Here is an 18,887-nt window from a genome sequence, read left to right as displayed (position 1 = left end):
TAAATTCAGAAGCAGGTGGCCACCAGAACAGCCCAAGCAAGCCAGGCTGTCTTCCTCCCTAGAATAGGTGTGCCCATCCCCCAGAACTGTCCTCAGGACTCCAGAAAGAGTGGCAAGTCTGTGTATTCAACCTAGAAATAGGTATATCCAGGGTGTGCCATGAGGACCATATGGCTGGCTTCTCTCAGTAACTCTTCCCTGCTAGCCAATGGCAGAAAGAGGGTACAATACAGACACTCAGGTCTCCCTTTTGTCCTATTTGAGCCTGGGGCCATACAGACCTCAAAGCCCCTAGGGGACAGGAGCATCCTCCCTTTGACGGTACTTTCCCAAGAGAATAAAATGGAGCACCAGGGGAAATTCTCCTTCATAAATTCTAGGGCCCTAGCACCACCAGCCTAAGAGCCAAGTCATGGCAGGGTCCCAAATATCACTCCCAGAGAACCCCCAGCTCCATTCCTATGCACACTGACTAGGTCCCCATCCTCCCATTCCAAGCCAAGACCAAGCTGGACTACGTGGAGGAACACCAGAGTCTGCACACCAACTCGGAGACCCTGGGCATCGAGGTATTCAACATCCCCGGCGTGGGACTCTTTGCAGCCACAGCCAATAGGAAGGCTAGATCCGCCATCTATAAATGGACAGATGGGAAATTTGTCTCCTATCAGAACATCGCCACACACCAGGCACAGTCGTGGCGACATTTCACCATTGGGAAAAAGGCAAGTCTGTACAGGTGACGTCCCCTTCCTCATTGATGGGTGCAGGTCAGCGCATCTCTCAGGGTTCCAAGCTGTTGCTGAGGTGGGGTGGGGCTCGAAGTCACAGGCTTTAGGCTGTAGGAGTGTACCTAGAAGGAGCCTGCTCAGCTTCCCACAAGACAGAGGTGTTACCAGTTGACAGTCTGCCTAGTCCACGGCACCATGACACCATGGCAGGAGAAGTGAATGCTCTCTTCCCAATTCCTGCAGCTGCATGGCAGGACGTTGTCGTGGAGACAGCATGGTGTGGCTATCTGCAAGGGCTCTGGCCCAGCAGAGGGCTCAGGCCAGACACTGGGGATAATAGGTAAAGCCTGCTGCTTCCCGATTGGGAAACACTGTGTCCAGGTTCAGAATGGCTGATATGTTATCAGTTGGTTTCTTTTCCTAGTGACATCTGAAAAGGGGTGGGGTGGATATTTTAGTATTCAAGAAATATTGGAAAACAGAAAACCGAGGGAAGAAAACATTTTGTCCCTGAGGGAATGCATGCTCTCAATTGCATATGGTCAATACACACACATCGAACGTAACTGAAACCCATGCTTTCTGTCCCTGGGAGAGCCATACAACCATGCAACATAGGGCCTGGTGTGTCCGGTTACCAGCACTTTGGTGTTTATTCGGTCTGTCCCATACCTTTCCCTGTGCGTGTGGGAGAGATGCTGAGGACCAGAATCCTGCAGACTGGGCTCCTGGTCTGGTGCCGACACAAGGTAACACTTCTCTTCCAGATCTTCCTGGCCGTGGCCAACTTTGGGCCAAACGAAAGGGGTCAAGAGTTCTCGGTCATCTACAAGTGGAGCCCCAGAAAGTTGAAGTTCACCCTCTACCAGAGGATCGCCACCCACAGTGCCCGGGACTGGGAGGCTTTTATAGTGGATGGAGAGCACTTCCTGGTGGTAGCCAACCACAGAGAAGGTAGGGTGCATGTGACCTTGGACCTGGAAGGAAACCATTCCATAGTTTGTACGCAGGGGTGAATTTTCATCTCATTAAAAAATAGTAAATTGGGAGTGTGAAGGGGCAGGGGGAAGAGTGGAAGGGGAAAGGGGAGAAAGGAAGGGGAATAAGGGAAAATGTATAACTCGATTAAAAACATAAAAAAATTTAAAAAAATATATTAAGTTAGGGCTGGGAAATGGCTCTCTCAGTAAAGTGCTTGTCTTCAAAGCATGAGAGTTTGAGTTTGACACCCAGGAAGTAATAAAAATAGCTAAACCTGGGGCTGGAGAGATGGCTCAGAGGTTAAGAGCACTGACTGCTCTTCCAGAGGTCCTGAGTTCAATTTCCAGCAACCACATGGTGGCTCACAACCATCTGTAATGAGATCTGGTGCCCTCTTCTGGTCTGCAGCATATATGTAGGGAAAACGCTGTATACATAATAAATAAATCTTTTAAAAAAAAATAACTAAACCGGCCTTTATAATCCCAGCACTAGGGGCAAAGGATCCCATGGCAGCCAGTATAACCTGACTGGCAATTCCCAGGCCACTTAGAGACATTATCTCAAAAAGACAAGGTGGACAATGTCCCTGAGGAATGACACTGGAGACTGGCCTCTAGCCTCCACATGGGCGTGACACACATACATATGCATTCATACACACCCACACACACACGTGTGCACCCACACACAAACACTAAGTCATGCATGGCCCATTGCCTGCAACTTACCCCTGAAACGTGTGTTCAGGGGTAGTCCACCTAAATCCCAACACGGCTGTGGTTCACCTAGGTTAGGAAGGCAGGGAAGCCACGTGGTTCCTGACCACCAGAGAAGCCACCGAGTCCCAGTGTGGACTTTATCCAGCAACTTCCCTCCTAATTTTGAGGAATCAGCACAGCTAGCAGGTGGCATGGTGACCATAAGCCAAGGCTGCAGAAACAGCATTAATGTCATGGGTGTATGGTACAGAGGGAGCCAGTTTGGAAGCCACCCCCACCACTGCTTCCCTGAGAGCAAGCTCAGCATCCTGGCCACCCCCACCACTGCCTCCCTGAGAGCAAGCTCAGCATCCTGGCACAGACTCCATAATGTCAGAGAGGATGGCAGGTGGCACTGCCCGGAAGGGCCAGGAAACCTGGCTTTTGCCATGATGGTGGCCAAGTCTTCTCGATCCTGGAACTCCAAGGATGGACTGTGTCGGGGCGTGGCTGTAGGGTTAATCTGAGTCATCTCTCGGGAAACTTTACAGTCCAGGATCCACCCAAGTGTGAAGCACACCAGGCAGCCTGGGGATGAAGTACCAGCCTTTGCACTCAGGATCTAGGGAAGCCCAAGACCCCTTACAACAGAGTACCCCTCAGGGTGAGTGCTCCATCAGGCACTGGAGAGGGAGACAGGGACAGAAGACCTTCTAGAAAGGACCATGAGAGAGGAGCCTCTGGACTTCCTCTAGGGAGCATCATGAAGAGAGGATCACAGGGGAGGGCCTCCAGGGAATACCACAGAAGATGCATCCAAGGAGTATCATGGGAAAGGGCCTCCAGAGAGCACCACAGGGGGGCCTCTGGAGAGCACCATGGGGGGAGCTCCAGGGAGCACCACAGGGGGGTTCTCTAAAGAGCACCACAGGGGAGGACCTCCAGAGAGCTCCACGGGGGCGTCTCCAGAGAGTACCACGGGGGGCTCCAGAGAGCATCACGGGGGGGGGGAGCTCCAGAGAGCTCCACGGGGGCCTCCAGAGAGCACCACGGGGGAGCCCTCCAGAGAGCACCACCAGGGAGGGCCTCTAGGGAGCACCACAGGGGAGGGCCTCTAGAGAGCACCACGGGGGGCCTCCAGGGAGCACCATGGGGGGACCTCCAGAGAGCACCACAGGGAGGGGACGGCCTCCAGAGAGCATCACCAGGGAGGGCTTCTGGAGAGCATGATGAGAGAGAAACACCTGGAGACCAGTATCCATGGAAGACTTCCAGGGACACCATGGGGAAGACAGTTCAGACAAAGAGGAGGTTGTGAGAAAGCCTGGCCTTTTAAGACAGGAGAAGGCCAAGGCAGGAGGTGAGGAGGGCTTAAATGGTGGAAGGCCACTGCTGGCCTGCAGGCCATTTGGACCCACCCTCAGGCTTTTTCTTCTGGGAACAGCGGGCATGCAAGCCCCTTGGCTGGGCAGCAGGGGTCGCCTGAGGGGTGGGGTAAAGCAGCTGTAAATTCTAGGGAGCCGCCCCTCTCCCCCAGCACTGACCTTGCTTCCAGGCGACAACCACAACATCGACAGCGTGATCTACAGGTGGAACCCCAGCAGCCAGCTCTTTGAAGCCAATCAGTCTATCGCCACATCCGGTGCCTACGACTGGGAGTTCTTCACCGTGGGACCCTACTCCTTCCTGGTGGTGGCCAACACCTTCAATGGCACCTCCACCCAGGTGCACTCCCACCTGTACATCTGGCTCGTGGGTGCCTTCCAGCTTTTCCAGTCATTCCTGGTGAGAAGCCCGAGTTCTCTGGTAGATGCCCAATCTGCAGAGGGGCCCCCAAGAGTCAGGGCTCTGTGAACGACAGCTTAGTGTGGCCCTGACACTGTGTCCAAGTGCCTGTCCCTTCTGCATGCTACATCTTCCTGGATGGTTTGGGTCCTCCAGTGCTCCTGAGGAAACCCTGGGTGCGGGTTGAGTTTGGGTTGTTGAGGAGGGTACCCTGAGTGCCCATCACAGATCTCTCCAGAGGCCACAATTCCCCTGCTCTGATCAATCAGTGTCTGTGGGTCTCCAGGTCTCCAGGTCTGGTGTAGCAAGGTAGCTGGCTGTGACCAGGGCAGAAGGGTTTGGGAGGGGCCAGACATAGTATTGATTCTCCTTTGACTTTGAAGCACCTTGGCTGATCCCACCACCCCTGCTGGCAAGATTTCTGAGTTCTTAGTTTTGTGTCACCTACCGTTTCCTGTCACAGTCTGTTCATGTGAGCTGCACTGCATAGCCATAGCTTTGCCAAAAATAGCAGAGCTTCCAGCAGTGACCTTAGTGGAGGGCAAAGGCACAGCCGGAGGCCAGCAGCCGCTCTGCAGTTAGCACAGGGTCAAAGCAAAACCCTGAGCCCAGGGCAGCCCAGGCTGTGTGCTGTAGAGGAGGAGAGCCCCAGGAGTGATTCTGCTGAAGGACGGGAGGGAGGGGCACAGCTGGAACAGAACAGCCGAGGGCACAGAGGCAGAAGCAGCTTGAAACCACCAGGGTATCGTGGGGGAAGACACCAATAGGGTGGACTGGCTCAGCCCTGCCCGAGCTGCAGGCGGTGCTTACCAGCAGTTTCCCCCCACGTCTTCCTGACTCCTCAGAACCCACAGAAGTCCACTTTCATGCTTTGCCAATAGTCTCTCTTCTTTTGCTTAAATCCTTTCAGCCCTGGAGATGTCTTAATACGTTTACCATTTGCATTCTGCGATGTCACGAACGTCAGCTTTGAAGCTAACTAAGCTGCAGGCTCTGAATGTAGCTGCAAGCTGTGGGGACACACCCACCTCTTCAGGGCATGCCTTTCTGGAAGGGTCTGTAGTGCAGGGACTCCCATCCATAGGGCAGGCACTCCCAGGGTACCATGGTTCCTGTGGTTCAAAGGACGGCTTTAGGCATAAGGGATCTTAGTTAGAGCCCAGGGCTGGGTGAACAGAGACTGGCTGCCGGGGTGGGGGTGCAGAGAGGTGGGGCAGGGGATGCTTTAAGGGTGTATTCCTTAGCCACACCTTCTGGTCTCTCAAGCCTCACATCAGAAATTCCAGAGCCTTCCTCTTAGAGCAGAGGCACAAGCTCCCATGACTGGGCCCTTGGTCCATTTGCTATTGCTTCAGCAGAATACCTGAGCTGGGGTAATTTATAAACAAAGTTTGTTTGGCTCTGGTCTGGAGGTGGGGCACTCAAGAGCATGGGCGTGCCTCCGCCCTGCTTTTGTAGAGAGCAAAATGCTGCCTCCACTCAAAGCAGAAAGGCAGAAAGTGGGGGTGGGGGGGATGCAGGTCACAGGGACGCAGCAGGAGGGCCACCACAATGCCTACCAGCATGCTCTCATGACCTCTAACCTGTCTTCAACAGCAAGGACACTCACCTTGCTCATGGCCCAGACAGGCCAGACAGACCTTGTCTTCCCAGGTTCGAAGCCTCCATGTGAGTTTGTGGGGACAGCCATATTCAAGCCATGGCAGCCATGAGTCAATAGCTTCCTAGTTCAGCAGGAGTTGCCTAGCAGGGGATGCTGACAGACACCCACGAAACTGGGAGACATATTCTCCTAGTGGGAGTTGAAGCAGACACCAGAAGAGGGTACACAGGCTGAGTCTTGGGTTCCCTGGGGCTAGAGAAGGGCAGAGGTTAAGCATGGAAGAAACCTTGAGTTCAGGACTGGTGAGGGGTGAAGCCAGAGATACTGTTCGGGGAGCCATTGGAGTGGAGATGGGGTGTGGCATGAAGCCTGGGCTGGTGGGAAACAAGAACAGCAAGGCCCACAGAGACACCGGAGACAGAAATGACAACCCGCCTCCCATCTTCTGCCTGGGCATCAGAAAGGGCAGGAGAGACCCCACACAAACACACTTACACATGTGTGTCCACATGCATACATGCTCACACAGGCTCACCTTAACACTGTTGAGGCCCCCTGTGCCCGTGTTGTTTCCTCTACACACTTCCTTCTCCATGAAGTCGACCCCCTACCCACCGTACCCAAGAGCTTGCAGCCACCAATACTGCCATTTATGTACCAAGGACAAGAGGGAGACCCTCCCTGTCTCCAAATATTCACTCTGGGCCTCAGAGCACCAACAGGTGACAGTGTCAGGCAAATTCTAAGCATCTCCAGTCCTTTGCCCCAGCTCACCAATCCCAGAAGACAACAAGGCCAGGACCTTAGCTTTCTGTGTGCTTGCCTGGAGGGTTCTGAAGTAGGCCTTGCAATCAAAGTGTGCTCTGGGGATTAGCCTAGGGTACATCCCAGTGGTAGAGTAGCATACACAGGCCCTGGGTTCAACATCCAGCTCTGAAAACCAAACCAAACCAAACCAAACAAACAACACACTACCACCAGCAGGTGGAAAGCAGATGGGCCAGTCACACAAGCCTCAGAGCTGGCATGACCACGCAGGTGGGATTTTGCTTCTAAGTTTGCTAAAAACTTTGGCCTAGCAACCTCCATGTTCTATGGTTTGGGAACTGTCAGTAAGGTATGTGAGACCAGGGCAAGAACAGCAGCAGCTACCTGGTCAGCAGGAGCAGATAATGACATCATCAGACACGATGTCAGTGGGATGCTCTGTGGATCCTGAAGGGCAGGACCATGGCTCCCAGATACTTGCATGTGCGCGTGAATGTGTTTGTGCATGAACGCATGCCCAATCATGGACACCTCGAGGCCTGGCCCCAAGCGTGCCTCCCTGCCTTGGTTTCCTTGTCTGTGAGGTATGTCTGGTGTGAAAGCATCCCTCACGGGTAAGCGGTACCTGGGCAGCCCTCGGAAGAGGCTGCTCTGGGCTTTGTAAACACCTCCATATGCCTATGACTTCTGCATTCACTGAGACTGAAACTGGCTATGGCCCTTGCAGATTGGGAAGTCCCTGGAACTGGGGGATAGCTCTGTGGTCAGACAAGAGCCGAGAAGTGGGGGGCCACTAGGAGTTGGCCAGGGAATGTGTTGTGCCCAGGGATCTCAGGAGTACCTCTTCCTGTAGCCTCAAGTGCCCGCCTGAGCTGACTGCCCACAGCGAGGGGTCTGATTGACTGCCTTCCCCAAGCAGCTAGGGAAGCCCGGGCCATGCATCGGCCTTCCCTCCTCTCCTGGCACTCCTAGACCACAGAAGCACGCTCATTCTTTCCCCATCAAAGCCAGTCCCAGAGTCTCTATTGTTCAGCACTAATCCACTGATGGCTGACTGCCTGCCCACCCTAATGGGAGCTGTGGGATGCCAGGTGCTCCTGGCAGCAGCTCCTGGAAGTGCCATTATCCTGCCAAGGTACGAGCGGCACACACCCAATGTCTGGACAGCAGGCAGCTCTCTGGGGGAATTCCTCTGGCAGAAAGAGAGAGGGAATGTCTCTGATCACCTGGGTTCCAGTGCTAGATGGGCTTTGGTAACATGGTCTGATATTGGGGTTCTTCATTCCCTGACATTCTGGGAATACAGAAGCAATCTAAGCTACAGGGCCTGATGTAGCCTGTAGCTGCTCTCTCACCTCTGAGAGGGAGGGGCTTGCAGAAGGGGCAATGTGGGCATCCCGGGGAGGGGATTCTGGCAGTGAGGCCTGGGAATCCATGTAGCCAGCTGTGAGGCAGCCATCTGACTAGCTAAGGGATCAGAGCTTGAGTCAGAGCTTGAGTTAGCAGGGCCCCTGCAGGTCTCCACCAGTCCATAGCTATTACCCAGGAACAATGGAGAACATAAATTTCAGATAAAAAAAATAACATTTTTTATAGAATTATGCCCCAACTATTACATGGAATATATGGAGAAGGGAATATCATTCCTCAAGTACCTGAAATTGGGGGGGGGGGGGGGAGTACTCACATTTGCTAAGTCAGCACCCTGGTCCTGATTGGGCTTAGAGAGGATAGGGGCTCGAGCTGCCTCTGAGCCCCAGCTGCCAGGGCACACAGCAGGCCTTGTGTCTTTCATGCCCAAGGGACACAGCAGGTTCTCCAAGGGGTGACCGGAGCCTTGTCCCAGCACCTGCTCAGCAGGGTGAGCCTCACATACCCCCTGATGCCAGGCTCACCTCCCACACACCTTCCTGGCTCTTACGGATTTCAAGGCTTCTGATGTCACCTTCTTCATGCTCAAAAGTTTTCTCTATCCCCCCCACCCCTCCTGAGCATCTTCCTTCTTCCCCCTGCCCCCCCACATGCCCTGTGGGTATCCTGCTATTTTTGCCACTCTGAAACCCTTCCCGGCCTTCTCACCCACAGAGCCCCCTCGGCTGCCCCTATACATCTGCCACTCTTCTGTATCCCAAAGTCCTGGGCAGCCCCTTACGGTTCTAATGTGTGGTTACTCCCCTGCTCTGGGCTCCTGAGGGGCAAGGAGGACACTTGACTGCTCACCAAGGCTCAGGCAGGGGGAGGTTGACACCTCTTACCCAGTCCCAGGAGAGCTTGCTCTGGGTCTCCAGCCACCCTGGGTGGCACAGGACAGCCACTACCAGGCTCCCTCTGCAAATCCCCTCTGGCACCATCAGTACAGGCGAGAGGAAAGCAAGCAGCTCAAATCTAAAAGGAGGCCCTGACGATCTGAGGAAGACGTGTACTATATGGGCATGTATGTGCATGCCTGCAGGCACCTGCCTGTACACATATGTGCACGTGTTCAGACACATGCTGGCAGGTGAGTGTCCACCTGAAAGAGATATGTATCCACAGGAATACACACATGTGTTTATGCATATGTGTGCATATATTCACACACAGGTGTGCATAATCATCATATAGAAATGTTTCTGTGTATGTGCACAAACACGTTCCTGTGCATACACATGTACACATATGCTGTGCACATGATAGTATGCCAGTATGCCTGTGAATGTGTGTGTCTGCATGTATGTAAACAGGTGTGTGGCCGACAGTGATGATTTTCTCAGCACTTCCTTGCAAGAAGCAATGCTGTGACAGCCAGGGGATATACCTGTGCCATGCTGTGTTTGGGTGGGGGTCTGGAGGTCCTGCAGGCCCCAGTGTCTCTGTGTAGCGTGGCCCTGGACTAATGCCAGCTTCTAGACAGTCCAAGTGAGGAGAAGGGATGCTGATCTTGAAGGCCCCTGGCCCCACCCAGGACTTTGTGGCCGCAGGACTCCTGAATCCCTTGTCCTCCACAGCCTTATTCCTCGGATGACTCTCACTTCGTTCCTCTTAAGCTTCCTCAAGCTCGTTTTGGATGAAACCATGGGGCAGCCTCCTCTGGATTTCTAGTCTGTTCTTGCCCACGACCTGGCTGGGCTCAGTGGATATTGGCGCCCTCTGCTGCCCGTGGAAGAGAATACTGTTTAGTTCCGCTTAGAGATGTTTTTTTTTATTTTTGTTTTGTTTTGCTTTGTTTTTTCTCTAAACCTCCAGCAGGGCTGGCCAGCCAGGCCATGGACAGCAAGAAAACAGGGCACCTGGTAGTGTGCAGACAAGTAGTTAACTGACCTCCATCGAGGGAAGGTAGTGAAGACGGTTTAGTGGGTAAAATGTTCACCTGCCATTCAGCCCCTAGAACCCCCATTAAAGGTGTGCAGTGGCGTGTCCTTGTAATCTAAGTTGTGGAGAGGCAGAGACCGATAGCTGAATCAATGATTCCCCAGGTCCCACACAAAGACCCTCTTTCAAATAAGGAAAAAATAAGCAAATGGTAATAATTTGGGTAATAATATCCGAGGTTGACCTTTGACCTCCATATACATGTCACTTGCACAGATGAACACACACACCTGGAAGTTCCAGAACCATTTCCCACACCAGCTGTCCCTCAGGCAGGAGGTCCCTGGGCATTAGCTAAAGCCAGGAAGATGCCACTGGACAGTCTGAAGCATAAACCATAGCATGGCTCACTCTGTCCCAGCTAGGACAACCTGGGAGAGCCCCAGGATAGCCTGCCTGTGTCTTCAGAGAAGTAGCCTGCTGGAGGGCTTGGGCTCCTCCTGGATGTGTGACTTGAACATCCTGCCCTGGGCTCCAGTCCCCATCCATCAGTGAGGATCCCAACAGAATCTCGCCCAATGGGTTATCTCAAGACAGCAGAATGAGTGGCGTCATTGAACTAACAGTCCAGCAGGTGTTAGCTGTTACCCGAATGCAGGTTTCACCCATGTGTCCCCATGGGGCACACGTTATTGGATAGCAGACATGGTGATGGCATGTAGCCACTGTATATGCTGTTTCCTCCCTCTGGGGGGAGTTAAGGTTCTAATGATTATCTGTTGGTCCCGCTGGCCTCTGGAAGTTTGGTTCTAGCCTTTGCTTTGCTGGATCTAAGTTCTGTTTTAGTTCCAGGCAGTTTCCCTTAGTTCTGCGCCCCTAGCCCTTCTCACTCACGGACAGCCTTTCTGTTGCTGCCCTGAGACCCCACAGTGGCAGTCAGAACCCTCTAATGGAGTGGGGCTCCTGGCCCTATATCCTCCTCCTGCCGTAGGCTCCACTTCCTGCATCTGCCACCCTCCAGAGCTCACTCCTTACCCCTATACGGCAGTTCCTTCCATTCCAGGAGCTCCTTCCTCACTTGGTGCAGTATGGGTATAAGGCATGGATGCAAGCAGAAGCTAAGACTACAAAGCCCTGGCTGTGGCTTGGGTTTCCTGGAACCTGATAGCACACTGTCCACCATTCACAGACCCCCACATGGGCTAGCACATTCCTTCCCGCCCTCTAGTCCCCTGTCCTGCTGTCCCCCTAGGCAGCCACATACTTAATGGGGCCCTGTCTGCCATCGCTTCAGCTTTTCCGGGAATGTTCCCCTTTGATCAGGGCCTCCCTCTCCTTCTCTGTGTCCCCCAATCCATGCTGTAGCCCCTATATGAATTTTAGTAGCCCCTATGCAAATGAACCTGCACAGCTTCAGGTCTGTGGCAAAGACTCCATTCCCCATCCCCACCCCCCACCTCACACTTCGTGGGGCTGAGTGACCTCTGGAGCAAGCAGGCAGAGGAACTCTGTTTTGAGTTCCAGTGAAAGGACGGCAGCCAGGCACTGTGAGACAGCTGGCACTGGGTCACTGGGCGCAGTGGTGATAACATTAGGAGGATGGCAGCTGGTGCCACCCTCACTGGCCTCACCCTCTGGCACGGCTCTTCATTCGCTCCAGACCTTCGGTGCTGCAGACTGGGAAGTCTTCCACATCGGCGAGAGGATCTTCCTCGCGGTGGCGAACAGTCACAGCTACGACGTGCAGATGCAGGCACAGAACGATTCCTATGTCCTCAGCTCTGTCATCTACGAGCTGAATGTCACAGCACAGAACTTCGTCAAGTTCCAGGACATCCCCACCTGCAGGTACCAACCAGGGGGTTGGAAGGGCGAAGCAAGTCTGTGGGTGGGCGGCACCAGAAGTCCTGTCAGGCTATCCCCAACTTCCTCCCAGGATTCCTCTAGGAGGACTCTCACTAGCTCCAAGTAAAATACAGCTGCAGCTATACTGTCCACAGAGCAGAACCACCTGCCTGAGCTCCAGGCCAGTGTTCTCAGCCTTTGGGTCGCGACCCCTCTAGGGGGGTCACATATTAGATATCCTGTATGTAAGATTTTTATATTACAATTCATAACAGCAGCAAAATTGCAGTTAGGAAGTTGCAACAAAAATAGTTTTATGGTTGGGGGTCATGACAACCTAAGGAACTGTATTAAAATGTTGCAGCATTAGGAAGGTTGAGAAACACTAGCTAGTCCCAGAGTGGTTGCCAACCCAGAATGCAGCAGGAGCTCTCACAGGGTGCTTTGAGCTTTGGGGGACATTCACAGCCCCTCCTGAGTGCCAGGCACTCCTCAGCCTGAGAGGTAAAACACTGAGTGAACTTAGACTCTTCAGAGAAAAACTCTAAGGCCGACGTCAAGTAAAACAGTGAGATTGGCGTCTGTGACATCACAGGGCCACACAGGCACTGTGTGTTCATGGGACACACGGCTGTAAGTGAAGGGGGGAGCAGCCGTAGGCCGCACTCCACACACAGGCCACAGCCAGGGTTGCTCCAGAAACAGGAGACTGTAGTAGGGCAGGTAAGGAAGGGAGGACAATCCCTCCACTCAAGCCCAGTCTTCTGACTGAGAGGTACCCATCCACAATCTTTACTTTTGAAAAATCTTATTTTTTTTTAATTTAAAAAACAAAAAGAACTCCTGGGACAAAGAACAAAAAGAAGTAACAGCAGTGCCCAGCTCAACCCAGATCCACTCCCACCCGAGCTGCTCGTGGCTTCTGGGCCAGGTGGACCCTGAAGGGAGTCACATTTCCTCCCCAGGCGCCCATGTCTGGAGCTGGGTGTCTGCTGAGAATGAGTCTTAGAATAAAGCACCCATTAGGCCTTTTGGAAGGGAATTTGGAAGAAAACAAGTATAAAGAGAATCTGTGGTTAGAAACCATTGCAGATGAGCTGAAGAGGCCGCCTTGTGATTAAGAGTTCTGCTCTTCCAGAGGTCTTGAATTGCATTTCCCAGTCCCACATGGGGCATCACACAACCCCTTCTAACTCCAACTCCAGGGCATCGGATGCCCTCTTCTGACCTCTGTGGGCATTGCACACACATGTACCAAGCTTCTTTTTTGGGCCACCAACCAATCACGACATGGAGACTTATTATTAGTTTTGATTCTAGGTCTTGTAACCTAACCTGTTTCTCTTCATCTACATTTTGCCTTTGGGCTTTTGAACCTTTCCTTTCTGTTTGCATGTCCTACTTTTTCTGCTTCTTCTGTGTCTGTCTGGCTGGTGGTTGGCTGGCTTGGTGTCTCCCTCTCTTCCTCCCTCATTCTCTCATTCTTCCAAGCCTAGATTTCTCCTCCTATTTATTTTCTCTGCCTGCCAGCCCCACCTATCCCTCTGCTGCCTAGTTATGGCCATTCAGCTCTTTATTAGATCAATCAGGTGCCTTAGGCAGGCAAGGTAAGACAGCAACACTTTACCTCATAATTGAACAAATGCAACAGAAACAATGTAACACATCTTTCCATGGTTCATGAATGCAGCAGAAACAATGTAACACATCTTTACATAGTTCATGAATGCAACAGAAACAAATGTAACACATCTTTCCATAGTTAAATATTTCCTAACACACTTAAAATAAATCTTAAAAATAAAAGAGAGGAAGCGGTTGGAGCAAGAAGGTGAGATGTAACTCCGGAGACAAGGCCTGCCCAGTGTGGGGCCAGCATCAGCTCTGCAAAGGCCTTGGTATCCTCACCTGGCTTCCTGTCTCCTCAGTGCCCTGGACTGGGAGTTCTTTTCCGTGGGAGAAGATCACTTCCTGGTGGTTGCAAACTCCTTTGATGGAAACACCTTCTCAGTGAACAGTATTATTTACAGGTAAGGACTGCTGATGGCCGACTTTCATCCTCCATGTCAGGGTTCATAGTGGTGGGGGCTGGGGGGAGCTCCCCTACCCTCACACATGACCACTGATTCAGAGCAAGTAAAGACCATCAGGCTGAGGGTGTGTTTTCCCAGGCCCGGCCAGGAAATCTGATGCCAGGTTGCACCAGCTAGAGGGCACCCCATTAGGCCACACCCCTCAGATAATGACTGGCAGCTAAAGATGCATAGATGGGCATGCTAAGTGAGAATTTCTGAGGTCCAGTTTTCTCTTACATTATGACAATTTCTTTGCATATTTTCTAAGAGTGTTTTTATTATTATTATTTTCAAGTGTTTCAGCATGAGTGGGGTGTTGTTTCGATGGGCAGTATCTCATCAGTTTTTGCAGCTAGTCACCTGACCAAATTGTCTTGCCTTCTCTTGGGAGGAGTCTCAGTGACTCTAGCCACTGGCTGTCTCTGCCACGAAGGTAATGGCACCCTTAGCTGACAAGGCCTCTATTGCTTAGTTAGGTGCCTAACTAGCTCAAAGTTCCAGAACTACCTTGCACAGTGGCAGTGGTGGTCAACAGTTCTGCCCCTGGCTTTGATTTAAAGGTCATGCTGAGTGGACTGCCTGGTCCCTGATTTCCTTAGGGGTTCCTAGCACTTGCAGCAGGAGATGCTGATCCGCCGGTGTGATGATGAACAATGAGAGATTTGTTCCAAGCTGAGCGGCTGAGGCCGACTCAGAATTTCTTCATCCTCCTAGATTCCAACTCCGGCTCAGACTCTGATTTACAAAGGAAGTGAAACTTGCCTGTGACATCATGAAGTCTATAACTTTATAAGGATGTGATGGAGTTTCTATCTGCACCTGTGGCTAGAGCAGCTTAAATACTCGTGTGTTGATTTCTGTCACTGGGTTAGGTTCATTTCTGGGCTTCAGACCTCTTTGTGAGCCCCTCCTCCATGCTTACCATCTTCTTTAGGTGTCCTGAAATGCTTCGGTCACCTGTAGTTTATGAGAAAAGTTAGGATGGCTTTGCTTAGACTTTCAGACTTATTGCAATAGTCTTTTGAACATAATAGAGTAATTTTTAAAAGATATGTTGAAGGGGAAGCTGGAGAGATGGCTTAGTGGTTAAGAGCAATCTTTGCCCTTCCAGAGGATCTGATTTGGTTCTCTCCACCCATATGGTGACTCACAACCATTCATAACTCCAATTCTAGGGGGTCCAACCCCTTCTTCTGGCCTCTGTGGGCACCAAGCATGTGCGTGATGCCCATATGCACATAAGCAAAACATTCATACACATAAAATAAAAGAAACAAATGTAAAAAAAGTGTATGTTGAAGAATAATAGCCAAGAAACTTTTAAAAAATAATATTGAAAAGACTTGGGAGATGTTGCAGGCAGTCAAGTGCTTGCTGAACGAGGACTTGAGTTTCCCAGCACCCACATACAAGTCATCCCATGTGTGTAATCCCAGAACTGGGGAGGTAGAGATAAGCAGGTCTGTGGGGCTCTTCATCCAGCCAGCCCAGCCAGATCAATGAGCTCTGGGTGCAATAAGAGATCCTGAGAAAGTCAGATGGGGTGACTGAGTACCCCAAGTCTATCTCTGGCCTTCACACATATGTACATACAAACCAGCACACACATGCTCACGCACATGCATGCACACACACATACACACACGCACACACACACACACACACACACACATGCAGAGGAATAGTGGAGGAGGGACCTACTAACATGTAAATAAACTCGGGTGGATTTTGCCAAAGGTAAGTCGATAGGTGATTGGGCCAAAGTGTGGTTCAATGATAGAGCACTTGCCTGCCGTGTCCAAGGCCTGGTTCCATTCCCAACACTGCAGAATAAATAAATAAACAAATATTTTTTTTTTCGAACAGGTAGATAAAATAGAATACAGCCCAGAACAACTAGAAATCCACGCTCACATAATCCAAGTCAATGGAAAGGGGTGTTGTTTATAAAATAACTCATAGAATCACCTATCTCAAACAGAGCAGAGCTATCCCTACTTTATACCCATGGACAGAAAACTAATCTTATTTAAAAATCCAAATGTAAAACACTTTAACAGTGAAAATAACAGAAGAAAAGCAAAGGGACCTTGTTTCACCTCAAACATGGGGAAAATGCAGGCTGGGAGTTACTGGACTTCTCAAAATCAGAGAGCCCCACCTCCCTACATGTAGGAACCCTGCTGATTAACAGCCGACACTTCTAACCTGGGAAAATGGGTGACCCCGTGGGCAAGAATATTCAGTGGAATACAGTGGAGTGTGGCACTGGCGTGTTGAGGTAGCCCTCGCCTGCTGGTTTTGAGGGTCAATACCTATCAATAAAATAATCTTGAAAAATATTAACATCAGAGACACTGGTGCCCTTTGACCTAGGAGTTGGTCACTCAGAGACTCTGTCCTATGGTCATGAAGTCACCTACAGGAAACATGTCCTTTTTCAAAAGGAATCTGCTGACCTCAGAGTGCAGAACAAAGCCTGTAGCTGCCAAGGCTGACGGCAGAAAGCACTATGCCTGGAGTGAGCCTGTTTCTAAGGCTTGAGACAGGAACAGCCAGCACTCCTGACTGCACACCCCCAAATACTTAGGGTGCCTGAACAGGCTCCTGGGTAGATTGTAAGGGAGGTTCAGGATCTCGGATGGGTCAGATTCTCTCCTGGGCCTCAGTTCCTCACTTGACCCTGGAAGCATGTCCCCTGCATGCATGTCCCCTGCACTGGTGCCAAGGGGACCAGGCTGACTATTCCTCCCACAGGTGGCAAGGCTATGAGGGCTTCGTGGCGGTCCACAAACTCCCCACCTTTGGCTGCCGGGACTGGGAGGCCTTTAATACCACTGCTGGCTCTTACCTCATCTACTCCAGCGCCAAAGAACCCCTCTCCAGGGTCCTGAAGCTGCGGACTGGTTGAAGTTACCCAGGACCCCACTGCCTCCTCTCCCTCCCCTCACCCCCTCCCAGCAGCTGGGCCTGAGCAGAAGGCAAGACCCACCCAACCCTCTTGGGTCTTGGGGTAGGTGAAGATGCCTTAATCTCTCCACCCTCTCTAAGCTGGCTCTTTTCCCCTCCCTCAGCTGGTGACTGTACCAGAGCCACAGTCCTGGTGACTGGTGGCCATATTTCAGGTGACCCTGGGATCCTTTAGGCTGAGGCCCAGGGCTGCCACCCAGTTTTGGTGCTCCCAGCCTGTGTCCTACAGGAATTCTGCCTTAAAGGGACAGTTGCTATCACATTTTACCTCAAACACAGGGACCCTGGAAGTCTCTAGGGCCCCAGCTCTCCCAGCCACCCCTGCTGTGCAGTCCTGATGTGAGTGTCGTGACCAACACCTATTTATTGTATTTTATCTATATGTAAATATATTTATATTGCTCTTTACAAAAAGTGTGGATGGCATCTCTTTCTTTCGAGGTCTCAGTAGTGGACTCATTCAGAGAAAAACGTCCTTCTGCAGAGAGCTTCTTCCCCTGACATCAGCTTGCTCATAAAAGCACCAGGGCAAAGTTAGATCAGAAATTCCAAGCTCCTATGTGGTGTGTGTCTCCCTTCCTCAGGACCCCCATCATGGGGACATGGGTGGCGTCACTAGCTGAACTTCAGCCTCAACACTGCAGTGAGCTAGGTGCACACAAAGAAACCCAAGAAAAAGCCAGCTTGCTCCTTTCCATGGCCAGGCCCAGCATGAGGCCCCATGCTTCTCTAAATGGTTCTAGAAGTGGTGTAGATACCTTATGAGCAGCGCAGAGGGCATGGACATTGAGAAACCCCAGGATGGCAGAGAGGGCAGGGGCACTGAGAGACCCCTGGGATGACAGGGAGGGCATGGACACTGAGAAAACTCCAAGGTGGCAGGGAGGACAGGGCACTGAGCCTTCTCTAGGGTAGGCAAGAAGCAATGAAACCTTGAGAGACAGCCCTATGAGAGATTCAGGGGCACAGGCCTGCCACTTTGGGTCCTGGAGTCAGAAACCTTTGCCAGGCTTGGGGGTTAGGCTGTACAGGGGAGCTCAGCCACCCTGTTTCCAGACCTTTCTCCAGCTGCCAGAGCTGGAACCAGGAGGCCTGTCCAGGACCTCAACTGCTGTGGGCATACTCACAGGACCCTGTTGTTGGTACCTTGAAGCCCCAGGTGGACTTTGAATGAGAGCCCCAAACATCTCTTTTATATATAGTACTGAGTGTCAGCACCTGTGTGGTCACCAAAGTGTTGCTTCAGAGTTAACTTGAAACTAACTTTCTCTTGCACACCGGAATGCAATTCACAAAGGGACTGAAGAAAGGAAAACAATGCAGAAAGGGCATCGTACATCCAGGTAGCTTTTTGTTTCATTGTTTGGGTTTAATTTAGCTTTTTTTTTTTCACAAGGTCTTGTTGTAACCCCCACTGGCTTCAGATTTACTGTGTAGCCAGAACTGGCCTTGATTCTCCTGCCTCAGCTTCCTAAGTACTGGGGATACAGGTGTGTGCTTCCTTGTACAGTTTCTAAATATTTTCCAGCCAGCTGACCTGAAATCAGAAGTGACCCAGACCGTAGGTCACACCAGAGTGAGAAGCCAGCACTGACTGAAGGAAAGCTGGGCACACCAGCTCTCAATGCTGACCGAGGAAGTAGGAAACTTGGCCAGATCAGCATGAGGAAAAAAAGCACAGCTTTTGCTGCCAGAGTTACCTCCCAAAAGAGCCAACGTTGAAGGGATTATTTGGTCACCTTAGACATATCTTTAAAAACTTGATGGCTGGGGCTGGAGAGATGGCTCAGCAGTTAAGAGCATTGCCTGCTCTTCCAAAGGTCCTGAGTTCAATTCCCAGCAACCACATGGTGGCTCACAACCATCTGGAATGAGGTCTGGTGCCCTCTTCTGGCCTGCAGGCTTCACACAGACAGAACATTGTATACATAATAAATAAATAAATAAATAAATAAATAAATACTTGATGGCTTTCCTGCTTGATAAGCTCTTCACAGCAAGGTGTGATGGGCAGCCCTTTAATTCTGTTTTGAAATGGTCCAGCTCCAAAACTGGGCTCTCAGCCCAAGAAATAAACTTCACAAGCACACGGGCTCAACAGAAAAGACGCATGCAGAGCAGATCATTTGTCAGCCCT

General features: G+C 51.4%; 1 protein-coding gene across 1 annotated transcript in view; it reads left to right on the top strand.

The window, feature by feature from the left end:
- Tspear (thrombospondin type laminin G domain and EAR repeats) overlaps positions 1-16,691 on the top strand; it is a 157,455-nt gene extending 140,764 nt beyond the window's left edge. The window contains exons 7-12 of the mRNA XM_041634296.1: positions 499-725; positions 1,499-1,685; positions 3,969-4,198; positions 11,521-11,708; positions 13,634-13,735; positions 16,538-16,691. Of these exons, the coding sequence (XP_041490230.1) occupies positions 499-725; positions 1,499-1,685; positions 3,969-4,198; positions 11,521-11,708; positions 13,634-13,735; positions 16,538-16,691 (1,088 nt within the window). The remainder of the gene's footprint in view (positions 1-498; positions 726-1,498; positions 1,686-3,968; positions 4,199-11,520; positions 11,709-13,633; positions 13,736-16,537) is intronic.
- Positions 16,692-18,887: the final 2,196 nt, after the last annotated feature.

Source organism: Microtus oregoni, unplaced genomic scaffold (genome assembly GCF_018167655.1).
Source record: "Microtus oregoni isolate MIOR12 unplaced genomic scaffold, Mior012 000046F_ref0000063, whole genome shotgun sequence".
Classification (NCBI taxonomy): Eukaryota; Metazoa; Chordata; class Mammalia; order Rodentia; family Cricetidae; genus Microtus; species Microtus oregoni.
This window is presented reverse-complemented; position numbering and strand designations above follow the sequence as displayed.